Here is a 19,541-nt window from a genome sequence, read left to right on the forward strand (position 1 = left end):
TCTCAATTATGGCATTAGCAAAGTGAGTAAAAAGCAATTTTCATCTCAAGACAAAATATGCTGTGGCACATTTTAAAACTACTTACTTTTAACAAGTGTTCTGCAACAGCATTAGCTTCAGAGCTGGGATGGAGAACCTGGGACCCTCCAGATGTTGAACCCCAGTTGCAGTAATCTCTGACCATTGCCCAGGATGGCTGGAGCTGCAACAACACTGGGAGAGTCGCAGATTGCTTTGCAGCACAAGAGGCATGAGCTGAATCAGAGGTGATTAGGCTGCACTGTTGCAGCACAGAAAATAATATCAACCATGTTAACGAGTTAAGAATATGTTTGCTTGTTTTAAATGAGACATCTGCTTCAGTTCACTGATATGTTATGATTATGGGAACTCATTCTGATATTTAAACTACAGGTAGAGGATTTAGCATGAAATGAGTCATGTGGAAAAATCAAACCATCACCAGTCTCAGGCAGCCAACATGAGGCAAATCAGTCAACCCCACCACACATGGCTGTTGGGCTGCTGCAGAGTCTCATCTCTCTCTCTCTCTCTCTCTCTCTCTCTCTCTCTGTGTGTGTGTGTGTGTGTGTGTGTGTTTGTATGTGTGAAGCTGGTGGGGTTATAAGCTGCGTAGTCTTTTCCACATTATTCTACACCAAGCTCAGATGGGGCAGGGGGTATCTTGTCAATCATTCCTTAACCGCCAATTTCACAAGACAGTAGTTTCAGAACAATCTATATCAAGTTAGAAATCATATTTGAACAAAAGTTATTTCATAATAGTTTTCTTTATTGACAACAAATGAAATGCAACTGAAATATTTTTCAGTTTTCATATCGCCCTGAAACTGCAAGCCCAACAATTCGTCATGACAGAACAGGAGCAATTTCAATGCTGTTTATCCGGAGAACAGTTTGTGGCTGAATTAAAACTGAAAGAGAATGGAAAAACACAGATCAGAGAACAGCCTTGGAGTTCAGTTACCTAAGTACAGTGGTACCTCGCAAGACGAATGCCTCGGAAGATGAAAAACGCGCAAGACGAAAGAGTTTTTCGTTTTTTGAGTTGCTTTGCAAGACAAATTTCCCTATGGGCTTGCTTTGCAAGACGAAAACGTCTTGCAAGTTTGTTTCCTTTTTCTTAAAACCGCTTGAAGAGGTGCAGTTGCGACTTGACCGTGCTTCGCAAGACGAAAAAACTTGCAGAACGAATTAATTTCGTCTTGCAAGGCACCACTGTATGTTAACAAAAAGAGTCAAATAATCCTAAACAAAGAGAAGCACTTTCAAATCTATTCAGGTTTCAGTTTCTACTCATCACATACGTCTTAAAGGTTTCTGCCAGAGGCACTGAGGAATAAGCTGTCATTTGTTCCTTACTAAGCATGCTGATTAAGATTAGCCTAAAGATGTTGTTTCAGCTTGTTAACATCTTTGGCTTCATAGGCAAGATCTGGAGAGTGAAAGCCAAACCAGGAATAACTGACCAGCAAAAAGAAAGGGATTCTAGCTGATGGAACACCATCCCAGCTATTCTATGGACACATAGGACACTGCATTCTTTGATTCTAGACATAACACCAGCTTAGGTGCCATCACAGCATTCTACAGCTTGATAGAGAAGGGCTTATGTATATTTTTCATCTTACTCGTTTTTTTCTTGTAATTAGACTTTCGACGGATTATCATACGTATTTTTGGCCAAGACTCCGTCTTCTCAATGACGGTTGCCTCCACACGGACTAGATCCTTCCTTTATAGTAAAGAGGAAAACATTGTACATTTTATTCTAATCAAATGGAGAATGGTAAAGGAGAAAGAGAAAAGAAAAGAAAAGAAAAGAAAAAAAGCAGACATGAAGGCTATGGGTCCATTTTGGGCTACATCTCTAGTTTTTTTCACATCACAGAATGGGTCCCAGGCATAATTATGTTTGGAGCTGTTTACGGTTGCTTTTGTCACATGCAAAAGAACCCAAAATCAGGGTGGGGAGAATACCATGTGTCACAGTGGCCCCAAACATTTAACAATTGCCTCCCCCACCATTACAAGACCACCTTGGCTGTGAGTCCTGGAAGACCTGCTCCTTGCCTTGCCTTTTCCACCCAGCCTGGGAGGGCGGAGCCCTGACTGACTCCAACTATAAAAGCTGAAGCAGCTGAACTCTTGGTTGGGGTATTGTTTAGGGGTTTTTATTGTGGGGTTCTGTTGTTGTTGTTATTATTGCCCTAATTGCACCTGTCTGAAAACATTTTAATAAAGGTGGCAGCTGACCTCAAGAGAGAAATATTCTAAAGTATGCCTTACCCCAGCAGTGGCTTTCCCAGCAGGGTGAAGTCATCTGCACCAACCAGCAATACCTGGACAAGATTAAATAATTCACATCTGTCACCACACGACTGTCATAACACCATCAGAATGTTGTCAACGTACTTGGGGGAAAAGGAGCTCTACATTTGCAATGAAGTGTTTTAGCCACAGCTTATAGCTGACTAAGGAAGGGTAACACAGAGGAGAAGCAGACCCTAGCCTAATCAATAAATATTGTCTTTGGTGAGAACTGTTTTTTTGGCCCCAACCTAGGGTATACACTAAGATCCCTCTTCACTTCGAACAAAAGACAACATCATTAGCTTTTGTGAAATGGTGAGACAGGAGGGAAAAGTAACAGAATAGCTGTTTTCGCACATGAAGTGATTTCTTTAGCTGCTGTAGGAAGAGCCACACATTGCAAAAGAAGAGGGTAAAGTATACCAGTGGTTGCTCCACCACTGAAAACTCACAGCTCTGCAGCAGCTGTTGGGGTTCAGAGCTGGTAACCTCAAGAAAACAGGTAGCAGCACCCCAACGCAGGGAACTTCAATATCGTGTGTTAACTGCCTTTTAAACACGTTTGCCCACAACTCTAACAAGCCAGTGAAGCACTGTGATGCTGCACACAGCTGATAATTGGGAACTTCTTAAGTTCTAGTTCGGTGCTATATCCTGACAGGATTGTGGTCAGGAGTTACTGGAGGCTTAAACATGAAAGCCTGACTTTTTCACCCCGATCTAAATTTTAGCACTCCCAGCTGTCAGCTTTCTGCAAACACCTGATCCGTTTCACATATGGATGTGGCATGTGGTTGAAAGGAGCACAATCCCCAGGGAGGCCTCTCTGAAATGAAACCAGAGAACTAGGTTTGTGGGAAGTATTTTTCTCTTGCTAAATTATTCCATAACAGGGCACCTGACAAGAATATGCATGCTGATGAACTAAACACAACTTCATTTCATGACAACTTGGGGTATTTTGATTAAACAGGCTGTGTTAGTGTTAAAAGTGGATTAGGTTAGATACTGAAGGATACTCCACCCCCCACAATTTCCATGTGAATTCCAGTCCTGCTTACAAATCAGAGTAAGTGCATTTGTCAACATGTAAGTGTGCCATATCTGGACAGCAACAAAGCAGGCCAGTGTTAGCAGTCTCAAAACATGCTCATGGGTAGCATGCTTATGAGCAGTATCTAAGAGAATGACAATGGACTGGTTTGGTTTGAATTAGGCAAATGAACCCCTCTGGTCTGCATGAAAGTTCACGGTATATTTGGTTTTCCCCTCCTCCAAAAAATAATGAAAGTAAAATCAAAGATCAGCTGATACCTGTGGCTAGAATTCTATTCTATACTAGGTCATTTCCTAGTAATAAGAATTCTAGCATCTCTTTTCAGTGAGCATAGGAGAGACTCATAAAGTTTACTACGTAGCATTAATGCTTGTAAAGTGCTAATATGGAAAGAGAAGAGCAAGATGATACTAATTCCCAAAATATAAATGGTGTGTGTGTGATTTTCTAGTACCATCGTAAATTTAATTCTGGGGATCGGAAACCCTGAATCTGAAATTTGGCTTTCCATATAATTTCCAAGATGCCAATGCCTGTGAAGCACTAATTAGTTAAAAACAACATCCCTCCCTCCATAGCAACAGGTTAAAGGAGCCTATGAAGGTCAACCAGCTTGTACAAGAATAGATGAAAGTAAGAATCAAAGCACTAACAAGACAAGGGTGTTCACCCAAAATATTAACCACCTTAATATTTCTAGACATTTCATCGTTGTGAAGACAGAGCATGGGCTTGCCATACAAACTGGTGTTGTGTGTGCATGGAGAAATTTTATTCTTAATCATTTGCTTACATGGGGACAGGTGCAGCCATTTCTGGGATCACAGCTGTCCTTTTTTTCAAGCTACTACAGTCAGGGGCATTACTGTCCTTGTCCCCATATAAGCAGCTGGCTCCCACTAAATTTTCTCCATGCCCAAGTTTACAGGCAAAAGATGGAGAAAATCAGCATTGCTTGTCTGAATCAGCCCAAACATTCTTAGTGATATTTAACATCCTATTTGACACCCATTTAATAACATAGGGAATCCAATCACTTTAAAAAATGAGGACACCAATGAAATATGTCTGATATAGGAGGATAAAGCAATTGCTAATATAAAGCTTACCTTTTCCATTCGGATTCTGTCTCCACATTCAGCTGGTATATCATTATTAAGTAAAATCAAGTCCTCGCTGGTTACTTTCCACTGTCTGCTGGCAAAGTGAACAACTGCAAACAGTCTTCCATATTGTCCCGTGGCTATTAGTTCATTTACTTTTTGAACAATCTCTGGATAAAAATGGTAAGTTAGTGAATAAATGAGGTTGGAATTTTGTGTGTGTATGTGTGTGATACTAGCTGCCGATAAAGCAAATAGTTCTTTCACAATAACGTAATAATCCACGTCACAGTCCTCATTGTCCAACAACTACAAAAACCGGTTCTAAGGCCTAAGTTGCAGTGAGCGGTTCTGAAGATCCACTGAAGTTAAACCTTTTGTATACTCAGTGGCTACTCTGGTCTGCAATGAGCAGTTCCAGGGCTGGACATTTATTTTGTTGTCCATTTCATCAATAATCATGCTGTATAATAGCCATTGCCACCCACATGTTATGAACTTCATCGTCATATTCTCTATACTTCCATTCCTTCTGCCCCAATTGCGTACTACAACTCCCATCATCCCTAGCTAGCAGGACCAGTGGTCAGGGATGATGGACATTGTAGTGCAAACAGCCGGCGACCCAAGTTTGGGAAACCCTGCTGTAGACAAAACTGAACTAGATGGACCAATGGTCTTACTTTGTGTAAGGCAGTCCCCATGCTCTTTTATCTCTTACTGCATGTCCTGAGCACAACCCAGCCAGAAGAGGACAGGTGGCTGGTAGTTTAGTTCTTTCTTGACAAAACACACACTTGCAGTAGCTCCTAAGGTGCGCTAAGCATGCACATACGCTTCTGGCGACTAAGTAGCTGGCATCCCTCCCCAGACTTGTGCTCAGAGCAGGACTGTTGGAGCAACAGTGTGACCATGCCTTCACCCAAACTTAAGTACCCTCGCCTGATGGGATGCATGCAAGCAACCTGTGGCTTCTCCTACATGGAAGTTGTTGCTTTGCCTACCTCTTCAAGCCCCTCCTGGTGCTGGAGGACAATGGAGAGGAAGACAGAGGGGATTCTGCTCTTCCTCCAGTCCTGGCTCTTTCCCCACATCCTGCACCTCCTCCCTATCTCTGACTGCTTGGACTCTCCCCATTCTTCCAGCTCCTGCCTTGCAGGAGGCACCAACTCTCATAAATCACTGCCCTCTTCCACTGGATCTGACTCTGGCCCCACGGCCTCTGCCACACACTCCTCAGACCCTTGCCAGTCCCTGACACTGCATTGCTTGGCTTCAATTTTTCTTAAAGCCAATGCTCTTTAGGCATGCAAACTGTAAAGATGCAAAACAGAAAAAAATGAAGACAATGAGAAATCAAAACAAAACAAATACAGCAGATAGGTACAGCCATACCCTTTGGCTTTGAACAGCTATGTGTATTTACCTCTGTGGTGTTCGGCCTCTTCTAGAGGATCAGGGAGTTTGATTTCAGGATATGGGGGAGAAGTTAAGGATGTTTTTGGAAGGAGTCTGCGAAATAAGAATATACTTTTATGAATGTAATAGCCAAGCACTTGAGCCTATAAGGGTATTTCAAATATCGTCCCTAAATAAGAAAGAAAATGGCTTTCTCTTGGAAACAATAGCGTACAGAGAAAACAAAAACAAACATAGCCCAAGAGTCCTTGTCATCTTGTTTTCCAAAACTATTTCCATCATATCTTTTAACAGTGAGAACCACAACTAGAGATAGGTTCTGTCCCGTTACGGAATCTTTATATGAAATAGACGTCCGTTTTTTGCCAATTTCACAGCTGCTCCCAAAAGTCAGGAATCAGTAAGAGGAGTTCAGCCAAAAAGATTCAGAACGTGATGGAGAAGTTGGGTATACGAAGCAATGACGAAGTGAGACTTGAGGCATGGAGATCCAAAGCTTGTGTTGGTGTGAAACCAGAGGCATTGTCCTTTTCAAAAAAACTGGTGGTGCAAATGGCCCTGATGGCAAAATGTTGGCTGTGCAGAACAAGTGAATGAGGATCATGAACAGGAGAGTGCTAATGAACTCATGTCTTGCTTGTGGACTTCCCATAGGCTTTGCTTCAATTGGCCCCTGTGAGAAAAGCATGCTGGGCTAGGTAGGCCTTTGGTCTTACCCAGCAGGGAGATCTTCTTACTTGAGGCATGTGTCCATGGAATTGGAATTTTGAAACATGCCAGTTATTTTGCAAATTATCAGAAATCAATGCACAAGTGCTACAATTCCACTGGAAACTTGGAACCAGCAGAGGTTGGTCTATTAGGACAATTGGGGAGCTGCCTCACTTACTTGGTTCTACTCACAGCCAGCCCCCACCCTACCTGCCTTCTTACTTACAAAAAGTCCAGAGGGTAGCACTGCCTGTCAGCTTCCTTCTCCTTAGTCTCAGTTGTGCCCTTGAAAAACTCAGCAGAGAGGATGATGGGGACAACACTAGAATTAGTTGGCTCTGCCTGTCACTGACTCTGGTTCCACCTACAGTTGGTCTCTGTGTCCAGCCCCAATGGGGACCAGCCATCACTACTTGGAACAAGAACATGTGCTATAGAGCAGGTCTGGGGAAGCTTTGCCCCTTCCACTCAAGTGTTACTGAACTACAACCCCCATCATTCCTTGCTACTGGCCATGTCTGCAGGGGCTGATGGGACTTGTTGTTCAGCAACATCTGGAGGGCCAACAGTTCCCCATACCTGCCATTACCTCACCTCAATTTGAAAAGGCCTCACCTAGCCAATGGTAAATCTATTTATGATGAAAGAGAGGGATAAATAAAATTTCTGATTATGAAGGAAACATGATTGTTGGGAGAAGTAGAACCAGAAGAATTAACGGGGTAGGACCATAGTACATGCCATTCAGATAGGATTATCTCAGGCTACACCCCGGTACCTCCCTTTAAAAAAGTATTTCTACAAGCAAGGAATTTGCCATTAGGGAGCATTAAAACATGCGTTCCCTACAAAATGGTGATTTGTTATTATGCTGATTAGTCTAAGTTAAGACTGTGATTGATTGCATACAAAGCAGCTTCCTAGACACTGTAACGATACAGCGGTCATTATGGGTAATTTCATAATGTATTATGTAGTACATGCTGCCCAATTGCTCCTCATTCTGTTCTCTATTGGAGCAAGCAGGAGAAACAAAGCAGACGACCTTGGCACCACACCATGTCTGAACCAGGGACTGGGGCCTTATACTTTCTAATAAGCAACAATTGCTAGCCAGTCTTAAGTCACTGCTTATGGTTGGCCTGCTGACTGTGGCTTGTTAGGGAGCAACAAAGCATGAGCCCTAGTTCAGATGTAATGGGGAAAACAAAGCTTCCAGGTTTGTTTATCCTACTTGTGCCAGGAGTGGAGCCAAGTGGGAGAAATGAAGCAATGGCCACATGGATAAACAACTACCTGACATTCAGAAGACATCTTAAGGCAGCCCTGTTTAGGGAAGTTTTTAATGTGTGATATTTTACTGTATTTTTGGTTTTTATGGAAGCCGCCCAGAGTGGCTGGGGAGGCCCAGCCAGATGGGCGGGGTATAAATAAATTATTATTATTATTATTATTATTATTATTATGCATCTTACAACCATAAGTCAGAAAGTCAATGGTGATTTGTGAATGCATAGATTACAACATAATTTATGCACACCCTTGCACTCACCATGATTAAGGGAGTTCAGTAATGCCTTCTAGCACGAGCAAAAATGGGTTTGGGTCACCCCTTTCAAAACTGGTTACTATTGGAATCCTGATGGGATTTTTGTTTAAGATGAAAAGCGTTTTTTGTTTGTTTGTTTGTTTATGCAGAAAAGTGAACTAGCTTAACTAAGCAAGGGAATTTAGAGTAATGAAACAGGGAACATTGAATACAAAGAGCTGTTGTGTTGTTTTTTAATCTGTTAAGGCAAGAAGTGTTCAGTACCAGATACACCTGCCCTGTGATGCTGAAGATTTTTGTGTGAATAACAGAATATTAACTGGTTACTTGGCTAGGAGCTAGGAGCAAGTAAAAAGGGAGGCCAACATTATCTTGAACAGCCATTGACTGTAAACCCATCTGTGGAGCTGGCTGAGGAAGGCTCTGCAGGCAGTCATGTACTGGTTTTTGGAAGACAGGATTAAGCCATCTCTTGACTTACCTAAGACATTATACAGTTCATGCAGTGAAATCCAGAGGTTAGACACCTGTCACATATTTACGTATACCTCCTCCTTTCTCTATATGGCTTCCCCCTTAACACTGTGAACTGTACTCCTGTGAAGAGTCGTCACACACATTCAGAAAGAATGGTGCGTCCCTATGTCAGTACAATAAATTTCCCCAAGGGTGTCTTAATAAGCAAATTTCATAGCATCTTTGATATTCTTTTGATCATGATATGTTTTAATGGTTTTTAATATTGTATTTTAAATTATTGCAACCCACACCCTGGAACTTCATGTTGAAGGGCAGGTGTCAAATAAATAACAACTGCTCAAACTACCTGGGCAACTGGCTGTCAGTTTCCAAGCTGAATTGGCTTTCCCAGAAGCTAGCTGCACTTTAGCTTACCTAAAAACTCTAGTATAGTGACAGTTTTTGACAGCACACATTTTCTGGAGATGCAATGCCTGGCAAGAGACCCTAGGCTGCTGGCATAAAACTGACGAATGACAACTCAAATATGCATTCCTTTTGCTATACATCAGTATTCTGTCAGACGGCGTGAATTCCTTCAGGTTCACACAAACTCTGGAAATCTGTAACTCCAAATAAATAAGTACTACCTTCAAAACTTTGGAACTGTATTGTTTGGTTCTGTAGATAAAAAGTTTCAGAACTCATGAGGAGCAAGAACCCAAGAACACATATTCTCACTTGCTAAAGATGGCAGAGAACAATGCCAGTTAAGAAATCTGGTCTAAAGATTTCACCTGCTAATAATAAGCCTAAGCAGGAAACAGAATATTTTTCCCTATGCATGAACCGCCTATGGGTCTTGAGCTGCTTCTGCTAAGGTACATCCAGTGGGCAAAAAGGAAAAATGAGAAATACAATAAAAAGCAGGGGCTATTTAATACTAGGAATGCTAAAGAATTAGTATTTGAAAGAAATTAGAGTAGCATAATTTAATTGCCAAGCCCTTAAAAGACTACTGGATTACTCAGATTACTTTTTTGCTGCAAAAATAAAATTATTTTATGAATACCGAGGGGGGGGGCACCTCACAAACATTAATTATATATACATCACCAAATGAAAACCACACATAAAAACTGACAGTCCTTTAAGAACTCATTTCTTTTTAAATGCGGGTAAATTGTATTCAGATGTCTGTGACCTTGTCCTTGAGAAATGGCAGAGGTCACAAAACTTACCAGAGAATTCTGTCAATTATTCCATCTGTTATTAGCATAGCCTATGGCTTTGTTTATATGCCATAAAAGTAATAGTGTAGTGTTCTGTGGCGGAGTTGTCCAGTCTCTAGTCAAACAACAGCATGCAATAACCCAACTGAATATGATAGTTTTAAGTTCTGACTCACTTGCTAAATATTATTCTATCCTTGTCATGGTGTCACATGGCAATTGCTGCCTACCATCAAGAACAGTCCATTATGCAGATGTAGTTTTTGTTAATGCATTTTGCTAACTTGGGTGCAGTTTTTCAACTGCCACTAGATAACACCCCCCCAAAAAACCCCACACCCTTTCACTGCAAGGATTCAGGAAACTGTGTAAGGGGTTGAGGCACCCTAACACATAGTTTTGCTAAAACTTTTATGCAAAGACTAGTTTGGTGAAGTGTTAGGTTCCATACAGCATTGGCCAACAGTAGTGATTGCTGTACCCCTCCAGTTTGGTGTACATTAAGGATTCTACACAGGAATTCAGTTTTTCCCCTCACGACTCAAATAAATGACCTCAAAAATACATTCTGCAACTTTCTAGTTAGCACTTTCCCAGCTTTGGAAATGAGATGGGAGAGCTCTAGGAGCCTGCCAGAGCTTTGTGCATCCCTCCCAAAGCCTGATGCCTCCCTTACCTGGCTTTCGGAAGGCACCACAAGGGAAGGGTGTGTGGCAAAATTTGGACCCCGCAAGGCACCAGATTACCAAGGTCTGTCCCTGGGCAAAGTGTAATTTGTTCTTTAATAAGAGTGCCTGTGCAAACAGAACAGAAGCTGTGATGGTAGGGGTGAATGCAAGTGACAGACCACTTAGCACTCTACTTAACTTCCATTCGAAAGCTGGGGGCTGCATATAGGTTTTGGTAACACCAGATGCATTTGCAGAGAGAGTATTTGATCCCCATAGCCCACGTTCAGGGAGACAATTCCATCTGTGGAAGTCCTAACAATTCCACATGATTGACAGGCTATGTGCAAGTCTAATATGGGGTGTGTGCAGTTAGGCCCCTATAGTAGGCTGCAGGGAAACTAAGGAAACATCCCCTTTTAAAAAGGTGTTCAATCTAATGCTGAATTGGAAGCATAATACTGGCTCTCCAAGATGTAATGGGTGAAGTTTCATTATGTTATGAGACTCATTTAAAATCTAATAAAGAAGAAACATAGAAAAAATATTATGAGACTCACAGCAGCCCATATACCTTGCAGATTAAGGCCTGGTGAGATGCTGCTCATTATCTGGACATCCCATGTTTTCTACCAACTGAAGATTGGGTGGCATACATTGAAGAGAAAGCCTTTAATTTAAGAGTTAGCAACATAAAACATTTTAAAGCAATTTGACCTATTAGTACAGCAGCAGCTAAAAGTTCAACATGTCAAGCCATTCATAGTTCTACTATGAATACATAACAGGGCTAAGAAAGTGAGTTACCACAACTCATGTTGACTTTATCATGTGCGGTTCAAGTCTTACATGCTTGCTGCTTGAAACACGCCCCTATGGAAGTAGATTTCCCACAGCAAACCATTTATGAGAAGCAAATCATTACTTTATCCTCTTCCAACCATTTGAGGAGTGTTTCACATAAATGGTTTAGCTCATATCAATTTGATTCTGCCCCAAGTGGCAACATTGGTATGGACTGCATTATGAATTCCTCCATAAGCATATGCCTGGACAGGAAAAGCTGTTCAGATCTAACATTATGGCTGTATTCTATTAAAGAGAAGACTCGGACCACGAAAAGTTATTTGTAATAAATCATTTATGTATGCAGTATTAGAAATGAGCCACAGTGTTTTATAAATCTTGATCTGTTTATGAGATCATGGAACTTTATTGGGGCTACATCAACAGAAAGAGATGTTTGCCACTAGAAAACAAGTAGATATAGAATAGACTGGCTTTAGTTTTTTACAAGGCAAATTGCAAAAAGAATCTGCAGGTTGTATTATCATAGATGACTATGAATGGCCTAGTCAATAAATGAGTTCACTAGATAACAATCTTTTCTCAAAGCAGCAACAGAACTAGAAGAACTGAAATGAGATATCTGCACAAAGCAATGTGGCAACAGCAGACATATCCTTCCAGCTGTTCTTCAAACTTCTACAGACCTCAAAAAATGTGAGCTGCAAAAAACCTTAAAGCAAAATGAAGCTTAAACAGTATAACTGGACTATAATGAGGCCAACTGGAAAAAAGTGAAATTGCTAACTGTCATATATAAGTCATATATACTTTGTGTGTTCTTTGGAGTTCACTCATGTTTATGAAGGCCGCATTAGACTGTGTTCAGGAACACCCAGGTCTTCATATATAAATTGGATGATACTCCTTTTGAGTGAGTTCCCTTCTACAAGTTGGGCAAAAGTTTGCATGCCCAAGAGCATTGCTGAGGCACAGACTACAGAAGATGTGGCCACATTTTGTTGACACTATAAGCCGTCCGCTTTGCACAATCTCTGCATAGCTCTCTATGCAAATTGGACAACACACAGTGCCTGAGGATCTTGAACTTGCAAATTCATTCCTTCCCACTTCTCTGGGCAGCTCTCTAGTGGCAAGAGCATCACTCTCTGTGTGTCCGCTGTCATCATCATCATCACTACTTAATATAAGACTGTCAGACAATGGTTGACGTCTGAACTCTCTATTGGGCTGCTGTCCACTTTCTTCAACAACCACAACAGAATCGTTATGTGTGAGATCAACAACTATAGGTTCTGAAGTTTCGCAAGTGAGGTCAACTACTTCCTCATCAACACTTCTATCATCAAGTCTGAGTGGCTCTACTTGTGCAGCTGCAGCAGCTATTTTCCTTTGATTACGAGTTTGCATAGAGTGAGTCTTGGCTCCACTATACTTTCTCTGAATGTCCTGCTGCTCAGTTCCTTTGCTATCACTCAAAGGAGTAGTTTGTTCCATAAAACTCGGGCCTGCATCAGGAGGGGAGCCAGCAAGGGCAGTTTGTAAAGGTAAGGCCAGGGAGGAAGTAGAAGGCAAAGAGGAGGAGGAGGAAGAGGGGATACAGGGTTCAGAAGCAGTTCCCCCCATCATCTTGTCCAGAGCATTACGAGGTCTTGCTGAGGTGTTGGGACTGCCCCTCTTGCTTTTCCTGTCCTTGGTTGCATTACATTCTGTACTAGTTGAACTCATGATGCACAGGGATGGGAGAGGCACAGGCTGCAGAGTACTTGCTTTCCCCCTTATCTCCGCGTGCTGTTCACCGCTTAGTTGCCAACCAATTTTGTAATGTGATAATGATGATCATGAATGCTCTCTCTAAAGCAACTTTATGCAACTGGTGACGCTTTGGAGCACTGTAACTTTTTTTGGAGTTGTCTCTTTTATACCAGGTACTCCGAAGCTGCGAGCAAGTTCAAAATCTCGAGGAGTTAGGGTGTATTTCGAGTTACTCTTTAGAACTGCATTAAAGTAGGAAGAAACATGATTAGGCTAAGCAGCAAGCACACCAATATTAATTTTCTACCTTTCAGCCAAGAGGTTAGCTAAAACAATTAGGATTATTACGAGGTGGAGTATCTTTCCCTACCTTGACAGTTCTCTTTATACAAGAGTCTGATAAGGAGAAGGGAAGAATTCATGGAAAACTGATGAATGCCTCTTGTTCAAGAAGAACCAGGGCACAGAGCCAAGCTGAGGATGATGGGAAATATTAAATGAAATTCCTTTGCGTTGCCTCTACTAGAGCGCACCTCCTAGGGCTGCTCTTGCAAGAGGTATTTTTCAGGTATGACACATTCAGTGTGTACACCCAAGCCTTGAAAATGCACATACAAATCTTGCAAACTATGCAGTGCTGGTGGTGAATCCACAGTTTTGTTTTTTTGATTGTCCTCATGACAGGCCAAGGAACAGCATGGCCTACGCCACCCAAGAAGAGGCATACCAGCATGGAGTTTCTGCATGTGTCACAGTTCTCCTTTAACACTTATCTTGTTTTGTGTAGCTCTTTCTCCCAAAAGGAGGTTTGGGGGAACTTATTCCTAAAGTTCCAGTGTGGCACTAATATGCATGCACATGAGGTTCCTGAAACTGCACCCTTATGGTGCAGTATTTTTCTAGTAGGTCCTAGGTCTAACACGGTAACTCTGTTTTTAAAGCAGAAGGATAGATGGGGGGGGGGGGCTGAGTCTCTGCTGAAATCTCCAACTATCAATTCTTTGGAGAAGCCAGCTCCATCAGGCCTTCCCTTTCCCCTCAACATTCCCCCATCTTGCAGCAACATTCCATCATGCCGCAGCAGAGGGAGAGAAGAGAAAGAGAGCCACTCTATGCATTCAGCTGAGAGAACAATGCTTGCCTTGCCTTCTCCTTGAACTAGTTCCATTCCAGCTGATCATTACAATAACTCTGTAACTAAGATCTAATGCCAGTGTTTGCTTTCCCTCCCTCTTCCCCTCATTATCCCTTCCTTTCGTGTTATAAGAGCTGTCTGACAGAAGAACTGTCTCCCTAGGGGGGCTGTGGACTCTCCTTCCTTGGAGGTTTCTAAGCAGAGGTTGGATGGCCATCTGATACGTATGATCTAGTTGAGATTCCTGCATTGCAGGAGGTTGGACTATAGGACCCTTGGGGTTCCTTCCAACTCTACAATTCTAGGATATTTTACACTGTAAGCCTGAGAGCAGGGATTGCCTTATTAATATCTGTAAGCAGCTCGAGGAGCCTTTTCAGATGAAGAGCAGAGTAAAAATGCGATAAAAATAATTCTAACAGAGGACGATCAAGATCCTAGAGGTGAAAGATGACGCATGTTCTGCCACAAACAAATCTTACCTTTTCTGTGATGAGGTGCTTTGTGAACTTTGATTCCGAGCTGCAGACCATAGCAGAGAGGCTGAAGGAGAAAGACGGAATTAGAAACAAAGGAATCGCACTAGATTCACACCTGAACCTGCTTTTAATAAGCAATGAAGCTGTGCCATTTCCATAATTAGTGGGAATGGCTGTTGTGTCAAAAGAAAGATGGGATGTGAATGTTCCCTTTCTTTAAGATCTTTAATGGGGTTTTTTTTTCCTTAACAGCAAAAATATTAATAGGCACCAAGATTTAGCCACAAAAGGTCCCTGTAGTCCTTCAATACTAAAGACTTGGTGAAACAGAAGTGGGCTTAAGGAAATCTTGCAGAGATTTATTTGTCTGATTACACTTATATCTCACCTTTCTTCCATCATGGAAGCCAAGGTGGTGTACATGTTGTTCCCAGCTGGTCTCCCATTCAAGCCTTGACCAGACACAGACCTGATCAGCTTTAGCAAAGTAGCAGCCTCATGTGCCTTCATGAGGCAATATCCTGAGACTTGGCCTGAAGGCATATGAGGCCACCACCTCGTGAGTTTGGCTCCAGCACTCCAATGCTAGCTTTTCTAGATTAAGTGAGCTGGAAAATATCAAATTAAAAACAGTTTAAACATAACTCCTTCTACTGTAGACAGCAAGCCTCAGAAATAATGAGAGCAGAGTAAAAATGATGACCATTAACCTGACCAAATTAATGGCAAGATTAGTCAAAATCCATTCTTGGAAGCAGCTATTCCTAACAGCTTATTAGTTTAATCACATTTTGCAGTCATAGCACTCAACTTACTTTCCTTCAAGGAAAAAAAACAACCTGCACTAAGTAATTATTTACAGGGGTTGAACATGAAAATGTGGACTATTTAATGAGGGAAGTTATTTCAGCAGTTCCTTTAAGCAGCTGCTTGAGTGAAACCTTGGAGACCCTTTTTCCTTCTGGTTCTAGTCTTGGGAGCTCAATCCCATGAAGACTTGGCATGCCTAATATCACTGAAGTCAAAAGGAGTTGGGCACTTCTAACTCTGCACAGGATTAGGCTTTAAGAGTCCATGAAGTATCCATAGCCTAATCAGCACATTTTATATTTGATTACAAGCAGAAAAACCCAAATTTGCAGTTATTACCAGAGTCCTTTCCTTCTTAATGATCTAAAATCCTGTCACCTGGGGATAAGGCTCCAGAAATTTTCAATCTGCTTGGCAGCCAACCAGTGGTTTGGATTGTGAAACACACAAATGGTTGCACTCATACTATAATGGCTCCTCATTCCTACTGCAGCCCCTTTTACTCTCTGACAAGCTGCTCCTGAGGGTTGATTGCACTGCATGCTGCCCTAGAGGGTCCAATGTGGAGGTGGGGATGCAACTGGAAGAAATCAGCTTTCACAGGTTTCCAAATCCCACCACTGCTCCTAATTAATCAGTGAGGTTCAGTGCTTTCACTGCATTTGAGTGGATCCCTTTTGAACCTGCTACTCAGTGAAGGAGATTTTTTTCCAAAGGGGACAAGCAGCTGTGTGTGTCTGAATGCATACATGCACAAAGCAGCCCCTCTGTTTAAACCCATGACATTAATGGTTCATTGCAGCATTTTGAAGAAGCTACTCTCCACTTCCCTGTGTTAGCAGCAGCTTTCAAAAGATACATCATTCCTGCAGGATTTCCCTGCTATTTACCAGAATTAAATCTCTGGTTACCAGTGGTGACCTTATTTATGGAATTCTGGCTGCTTATTTGATGGCATACTTACCAAACTCTTATACACGCAATACATTTCATAGCCAGTGGGTTCTTGGCTTTTTGTAGTAGCACAAAAATTCCTATAATTTTGTCACTATACTTTGAGCACACAGGAGAATCCAAGAAGCTCTTGCTCATCTTACGCTTGGAACCACGTTAAGAATTAGGTGAACAGCTTACAGACTTAAAAAGCACAATCCTAATCTTTCTTACTCTATAACTTACTTTGATTCCAGTAGACCTTCCAGGCTATAAGTTTCCTTGGTTATTCAGACTCTGGTGTATGAGAATTGTAGTTAGTTTAGAGGCACAGAGAGGGTTCACAAATTATTTGGAAAATGCTGGGCTGGTTCAAATTTTAATTTTACCATCCTCCTCTGAGTTCATAAGCATGCATGTTTTAAGTGCAATCTGTGTGTGATGCCCCCTGCTACATCTGCTTAGATTTAAGCCTTGTTCAACAGCATGCTGGAATATTTTGCTCCTTTATAGAGCTTGGGCCAACACCAGGATTTGAGGGGTCATCTGGGTCCACATACACCACTTGGCTGTCTGCTTTGCAAACTAAACAGGGGGCTCGGGGGGGGGGTTGTGTGCAGTGTCACAATGAGCAGCAGGAGGGATAGGAAGTGGTACCCAGCCTATTCCACCAGGCTACAAAAAGGGGAGGGGGTGGAACTAAGAAGAGAGGCTGGAATCAGCAATGGTGGGCTCTCAAGTGGACATGGGCCTCCTCATTCTTTCTCCCACATGCCTGCCATGCTAGGTCTCCTCCTGTATGAGGTATTAAGTAACATTATGGAGATGCATATGATAGTGCAAACCGGAAGGCATGAATTGGATTTGGAGTGGAATTCCACCAGCAGATGTAGGAGAACAGGGAAGCTGAACAGATGATGTCATTGAAATTCTACTCAATATCGATCCAGAGTAGATTCCAATGTATAGTTGCAGGATTCCTAAAAAATAGACCGGAGGCATTTCATCCAGTAGAGCTTTACTGCTACTGAAGGCAAATGAGCAGAATGGTCACAAATCCAATACATTCAGGATTGGCACTGTCTGTAAGAAATCCAGTTGCAGCAGACTTAACTTAAACTGACAATATTTTATCAAAAGACTAAACCTTAATGCTCTTTATATAGAACACCACATCAGTTGTAAAAAGAGACAGAATGAGAGAGAATGAAACCCAGGCTACTTCTGGCCTCACTATTATGACCCTGACAGAGATAACAGAACCAGTTTAAACCAGTGGTATATTCTAGAACAGTGACTTTCACCTAATCATTATGACCCAAGAAATAAGCTGGGCACAATGGTTTAACTTGAGGACTGTTTTATGCTGCTTTTATGATCTTGTGACCTTTTAGTTTATTAGGTTTCATTTGGATTGACATTTTTATTATTTCATTCTTGCAATCTATCCTGGCAATATGATTGAATGGCAGTATAAAAATGCTTGTAATTAATTATTGCATTACTTCTGGGGTGACTGAGGAAAGGACAACAATATGGGAAATCTATAACTGGCATACCAGGTCAAGCTGGTAAACGGCACTCCTAGCCACAAAAGTCACTTGGGCATCACGCTCCAAAATGCCCAAGGATGGTTCTCAAAATAACACCCTACAGAACTCCGTAGCACAAGTAATAGTGAGCTAGAAAGCCTTCACCCATGCTACACTCTGGATTCCACCATGCTGGTAGGAATGAAACCACTGTAATACAGTGTCTCTAATAACCACCCTGAGTAATTGGTCCATAGTCAACAGCAACAAAAGCCACTTGGAGGGCAAGCTGGAGTAACAGGGTTGTATTCCACCTGCTCCTCTCTTAATAAAGGTGACCAAGTACACAAACCAGGCCTGAACCCTGACTGAACTGGATCCAGATAATCATTGTACTCTAGAAACACCTGCAGCTGGTCTGCTAGAACCTTCTTTATATTGTTTATAGTGTATAAATATATTGTATAAATTATACAATATTTATATTGTATAAATCCTAGAAACATTTGTTTCTATCAGTCAGCATGCTTAACACTTCAGTTCACTAGGTGTTCCCTTAAACACTAATTGAAAAAAAATTGAAGTAACACAAAAGACCTTCAATTACAACATCACTATTAATATTTTTATTCTTCTCCTGTAGTTTGTGTTAGTAGGGTACTTTTGTTTGCAAAGGTTGATTCCTTAGGTTTTTAATAAAATTATTAAGTATCTTAAAAATAAAAACACACTTTTCCCTATGATTTTTAGCTTAACCACTAAAGGCCTCTTACTCTTCAATACGCAATAACAATTATACGCAATACATTTTCAATTAAGCTGAGAGTGGAAAGTTTTAAAACATCCACGTTAGAGTGAAACAGACAAACAAAACCAATAACTGTTTGAATTACTACTATAACAGGGTGGATAAATGACCTTACCTAGCTCCTTAATAGCCAGATACTGTACCCTATTGTATCTGTCTTACAGAACAGGAATTACTGTACACAGTCGTCGTGAGCAATGATGAAGTCATAATAATAATACAACCCTCAAGCCCAACTAAGAGAGACAATGGAACGCACACGTTGGAAAACGCCTACAGGCACCCAGTAAGGTCAGAAAGATGCGAGGACTGAGAACGGAACTGTTTTAGTAAGGAACGGTGAAGGTTAGGGCTGGTTCTCTCTTAAAAATTATCAACGAAGCAACTGGATGAGCTCATGGGGAAAACTTAGCTACAGAAAGGGACTCAGGCAATTTAGGGAAGGCGGTAAACGGCACTTTAGAAGCAAGGCAGGGAAAGAACTAGGAAGAGGTTGCAAGCAGGAAGAGGAGCCCCCTCCCCTTCTTACAACGGAGACTGCAGTCCCGGAATAGCAGCTGGAAAAAACCTGTGACCTCACCTGCCCGCGTTCCCGCCCGGCTCACAAGGCGCCGGTACGCAAGTGCACACGCTGCGGCCATTCCCTCCGCTCCTTCCCTTTTTCTTTGCCGCCCCAGCGGAACCGGAAATACAGCGCTGTGTGGGGACCGGAGCAGCGACGCAGCGGGGCCGTCGGGAAACAGAAGCCC

The 19,541-nt window shown here is 41.9% G+C and overlaps 1 protein-coding gene across 6 annotated transcripts; it reads right to left on the reverse strand.

Moving 5' to 3' along the window:
- Positions 1-773: 773 nt before the first annotated feature.
- On the reverse strand, positions 774-19,483 carry MRPL21 (mitochondrial ribosomal protein L21). Of its 6 annotated transcripts, none has more exons than XM_083480948.1 (7): positions 19,373-19,483; positions 14,713-14,773; positions 5,922-6,007; positions 4,502-4,665; positions 2,312-2,364; positions 1,654-1,757; positions 774-936 (listed from the first exon to the last, which is right to left on the reverse strand). In XM_083480948.1, exons 1-7 carry the CDS (start codon positions 19,431-19,433, stop codon positions 872-874), a joined length of 594 nt encoding a protein of 197 aa, XP_083337074.1. In that variant the 5' UTR covers positions 19,434-19,483; the 3' UTR covers positions 774-871. The 6 variants fall into 6 exon arrangements, with proteins under 6 accessions (XP_083337074.1, XP_083337075.1, XP_083337070.1 ...); XM_083480949.1 differs by having other exon boundaries at positions 19,322-19,446; XM_083480944.1 differs by lacking the exons at positions 774-936; positions 1,654-1,757; positions 2,312-2,364; positions 4,502-4,665; positions 5,922-6,007 and adding an exon at positions 11,657-13,337 and having other exon boundaries at positions 19,373-19,448.
- Between the last annotated feature and the right edge of the window lie 58 nt (positions 19,484-19,541).

Source organism: Podarcis liolepis (assembly GCF_965112155.1).
Source record: "Podarcis liolepis genome assembly, chromosome: 1".
Lineage (NCBI taxonomy): Eukaryota > Metazoa > Chordata > Lepidosauria > Squamata > Lacertidae > Podarcis > Podarcis liolepis.